We start from the raw sequence: 3,990 nt of genomic DNA on the forward strand, positions 1-3,990 counted from the left end.
CTCGTTTCCGACCCATCTCCCAGGTCTCCATGTTCCCCACTTACCTGTCCCCGTCGAACCTAGTTTAAAGCCCTCCTCACTAGGGTCTCACCATCAGACATGAGGACCAGCACGGGGCGGGTGGAGTTGGGGTTTGGGGGTACAGGGGGGTTTGGAGGTACAGGGGATCTCTGTCGGTCATGAGGACCAGCACGTGGTGGGTGGAGTGGGGTTGGGGGGTACAGGGGGTTTGAGGGTACAGGGGGTTTGGGGGTCTCACCATCAGTCATGAGGACCAGCACGTGGCGGGTGGAGTGGGGTTGGGGGTACAGGGGGAGGGGGTACAGGGTTTGGGGTACAGCGGCTTGGGGGTACAGGGGGTCTCACCGTCAGTCATGAGGACCAGCACGTGGCAGGTGGAGTTGGGTTTGGGAGTACAGGGGGAGGGGGTACAGGGTTTGGGGGTACAGCAGCTTGGGGGTACAGGGGGGTCTCACCGTCAGTCATGAGGACCAGCACGTGGCGGGTGGAGTTGGGTTTGGGGGTACAGGGGGGTCTCACCGTCAGTCATGAGGACCAGCACGTGGCGGGTGGAGTTGGCGACCGGCGCCACTTTGTGGCCCTTGCGAATCTCGTCCTGCTCCTGCTGGATGATCATGTTGAGCACGGCCTGGAGCGCGGCCCGGGTGTTGGTGCCGCTGCGCAGTGCGTGGCCTGGGGGGGCACGGGGGGGTCAGGACGGCCGGGTCCCCCCCTGCGACCCCCCGCAGCCCCCTGCAGCCCCTGCCCCCCACGGCAGCCCCCCTGCAGAGCCCCCCGCCCCTGCAGCCCCCCACAGCCCCTGCCCCCCCTGCAGCCCCCCACAGAGCCCCGCCCCCTGCAGCCCCCCACACCCCCCAGCCCCCCGCTGGACTCACTGTCGTATTTCAGCTCCCCCAGCTTGGTGCTGACCCAGTCGGCGTCGCTGCTCTCGGGCTCCACGGTTTTCACCACGATTTTGGGGTCAGTGGCGAAGGTCAGGACCCCGTAGCGGGGAAAGACCCCGTAGCTGGAGATCTGTGGGGGGGGTGAGCATCAGCGTGGGGGGGCCGGGGGCACCCACTGGGCATGGGGCAGGTGTCTCGGCCCCCCCGGGTGAGGGGCTCAGTTATGGGGCACCCGAGAGTTGGGGGCAGGGTCCGGTTTTGGGGGGTGCACAGACTGGGGGGATACCTGGGGGTGTGGGGAGCTGGGTGCAGGGGCAGTTGGTGGCCCCCAAACCCCAGGACTTGTGGGGCTCCTGGGGGGCTGGGGATTGTGAGGTCCTGAGGGGGGTGCCCAGGGAGGGTGCCCAGGGAGGGTGAGGGGTACCAGGGGTTTGGGGGGGCTGGAAGGCCCCAGGGGTGCTGGCTTTGGGGATACGGGGAGGGGGGTTGGGGGCTTTGGGTGGCTGGTGAAGGTTGGAGGGTGTCCGAGGAGCTGGGTTTTTGGGGGGGCGGGGGTGGGGGGTTCCCATGGGGCCAGCTGGGTGCTAGGGGATGCTGGGGGTCGCCGGGGTTTGTGGGGGTCCCCACCTTCTCGATGAGCTGGACCAGGACGTCGCGGGCGCGGGAGAAGTTCCCCTCCCCCACGCTGTCCGAGGCGTCGATCACCAGGTAAATGTTCATGGACCCGCCGGCCTCGATCCGGATCCTCCGCTTCACGTTCTCCGCTGCGGGGGGCGGGGGGGTCAGCAGGTGGCCGGACCCCCCCCTTTCCTGGCAGAGCCCCCCCGCTGCACCCACACCCTCTGGCAGGGCCCCTCGCTGCAACCCCCCTCCCCTAACACCCAGACAGGACCCTCCCACCCCCCCCACATGCCCCTGGCAGACCCCCCTCCCAGCAACCAGGCCTCCCAGCCACGGCCCCCCTACTGCCCCCCCACTACAAACTCCCTGTTCCTGCCCCCCCAGCCTGTGATCCCCCAACTCCAGCAGGCTGCCCTCCCCCCCCCAACTGCGATCCTCCCCCAGCCCCCCCAGCCAGCCCCCCCCAACCGCGATTCTCTGCCAGACCTCCTGCAACCCCACTGGGCCGAGCCCCCCCCCATGTGATCCTCCCTCAGCGACCCCTCCCGGCTGAGCCCCCCCCACGTGACTCACAGGTGGTCCGGTTCGGATCAGCCACCTCCACCGTCTCCGAGAGGGAGGCGATGAACGCGGAGGACACTTCCTGGGGGGTGTCGTAGGTGGACGGGTCTGGGGGGGCAGGAAGAGATGGGGGGCTGAGAAACTGGGGATCACTCCCCCCCCCGTGCCGCCCCCTCCCCCGATCCCCACGCCGCCCTCCAATCCCCTCGCACCGCGCCCCCCTCCCCCCATCTCATCACCTCGACACTCCGGTTCGGTCCCGCTCCAGGCGCCGGACTCCTGGCAGGTCCGTTCTTTGGACCCGAACATGACAAGCCCCCGGCCGCACCGGTACCGGACCCGGTCCTCCACCCGGTAGTGCTGCCCGTCCTTCGTCGCCCCGATGGGGATGCCGGGGTCCGGGCACTGGCCCTCTGCGGGGAGAGGGTGTGTCAGCCCGTGTCGGCCCGTGCCGGGGCGTGTAAGCCTGGGTTGGGGCGTGTCTGGGTGTTAGTCCATGTCAGGGCGTGTGAGCCCATGTCGGGGCGTCTGGACATGTCAGCCTGTGTTGGAGCTGTGTCAGGGTGTGTTAGCCCATGTTGGGAGCATGTCAGGGCATGTCAGCGTGTGTTGGGGCTGTGTTGGGGCGTGTCATCCCATGTCAGGGCCATGTCTGGACATGTCAGCCTCCATTGGGGTGTGCTAGCTTGTGTTAGCCCATGTTGGGGCCATGCCGGGGCGTGTTATCCCGTGTCAGGGCGTGTCGGGCGTCTCCGGGCGTGCGGCTCCCCCTCACCTCCGTCGTCGCAGATGGCCATCCCCCCGCTCCACTTCCCGTTGGGCAGGCAGGTGCGGTTGTGGGGGCCGCGCAGCGTGTACCCCTCGAAGCACTCGAAGGTCAGCGTCTGGCTGATGTTGTAGCGCGGCTGGCGGGGGTGGAAGTGCCCGTTGTCGAACTCCAGCGGGCCCGGGCACTGGATGGCTGCGGGGACAGGGGGACGGTCTGTCCCGGGTGCCCCCCATGGCCCCCCGCTTCCCCCTGACACCCCCTGGCACCCAGACACCCCCACAGCCCCCAGACACCCCCCCGGCCCCCCACCTCCCCCCGGCACCCAGACACTCCCCCAGCCACCCACCTCCCCCCGGCACCTGGACACCCCCCATGGCCCCCCGCCTCCCCCCATGGCTCCCCACCTCCCCCCAGCACCCGGACACCCCCCAGCCACGCCCCCACGGCCCCCCACCTCCCACTGACTCCCCAGACACCTCACATGGCCCCCAGACCCCTCTCCAGAACCCCTAGCCTTCCCCTGGTACCCCCTCGGCTCCCAGACCCTCCCCAGCTCCCAGACACCCCGCATGGCCCCCCGCCTCCCGAACTCTCACCCCCGGCCCCCCGGCCCCGCACCTCTGCACTCGGCCTTGGCGAGGGGGCGGCCGCCGGGGGGGTTCAGGGGGCTCCAGCGGCCGTTGGAGCGGCACTCCCGGACGGGCCGGGGGTACGGGAACTGCCCCTCGGGGCACTGGTACACCAGCATCTGCCCCTGGCGCTGCAGCCGGGCCGAGCCCCCCACGATCGGCGCCGCCTGGGGGTCGCAGCTCGGGGCATCGCTGGCAGCTGCGCCTGGGGGGAGCCAGAGCGTCAGGCCGAGGCCAGGGACCCCCCCACATACCCCCCCCACGGCACCGGGACCCCCCGATTACCCCCCCAATCCCGCCAGGGGGCGCCCGGCCATTTGTGTGGGACCCATAAAAACCCGCCTGCCGGGCAGGGACAATATATGTAGGACCCACCCCAATTATCCCCCATTTCTGCCCGAGCCCCGGGGGGGGGGGACTAGCTGGCAGGGGGGTTATGGGGGTTTCTAGCCAGGTTGGGGCCCCTGAGCTGGGAGGGGCAGGCGAGGGCTGGCTGGGTTGGGGG

The 3,990-nt window shown here is 69.9% G+C and overlaps 1 protein-coding gene across 1 annotated transcript; it reads right to left on the bottom strand.

Annotated features, from left to right (window-relative positions):
• Positions 1-463: 463 nt before the first annotated feature.
• LOC112123129 (complement factor B-like) lies at positions 464-3,724 on the bottom strand (the record flags this gene model as incomplete). The annotated part of the gene is made up of 7 exons (XM_026662726.2): positions 464-693; positions 897-1,035; positions 1,533-1,669; positions 2,100-2,195; positions 2,327-2,500; positions 2,863-3,048; positions 3,475-3,724. Coding segments are annotated over 7 exons (1,197 nt in total), but the record flags the coding sequence as incomplete, so codon positions are not given.
• Between the last annotated feature and the right edge of the window lie 266 nt (positions 3,725-3,990).

Source organism: Terrapene carolina, unplaced genomic scaffold, assembly GCF_002925995.2.
Source record: "Terrapene carolina triunguis isolate 2854851 unplaced genomic scaffold, T_m_triunguis-2.0 Scaffold29893, whole genome shotgun sequence".
Classification (NCBI taxonomy): Eukaryota; Metazoa; Chordata; order Testudines; family Emydidae; genus Terrapene; species Terrapene triunguis.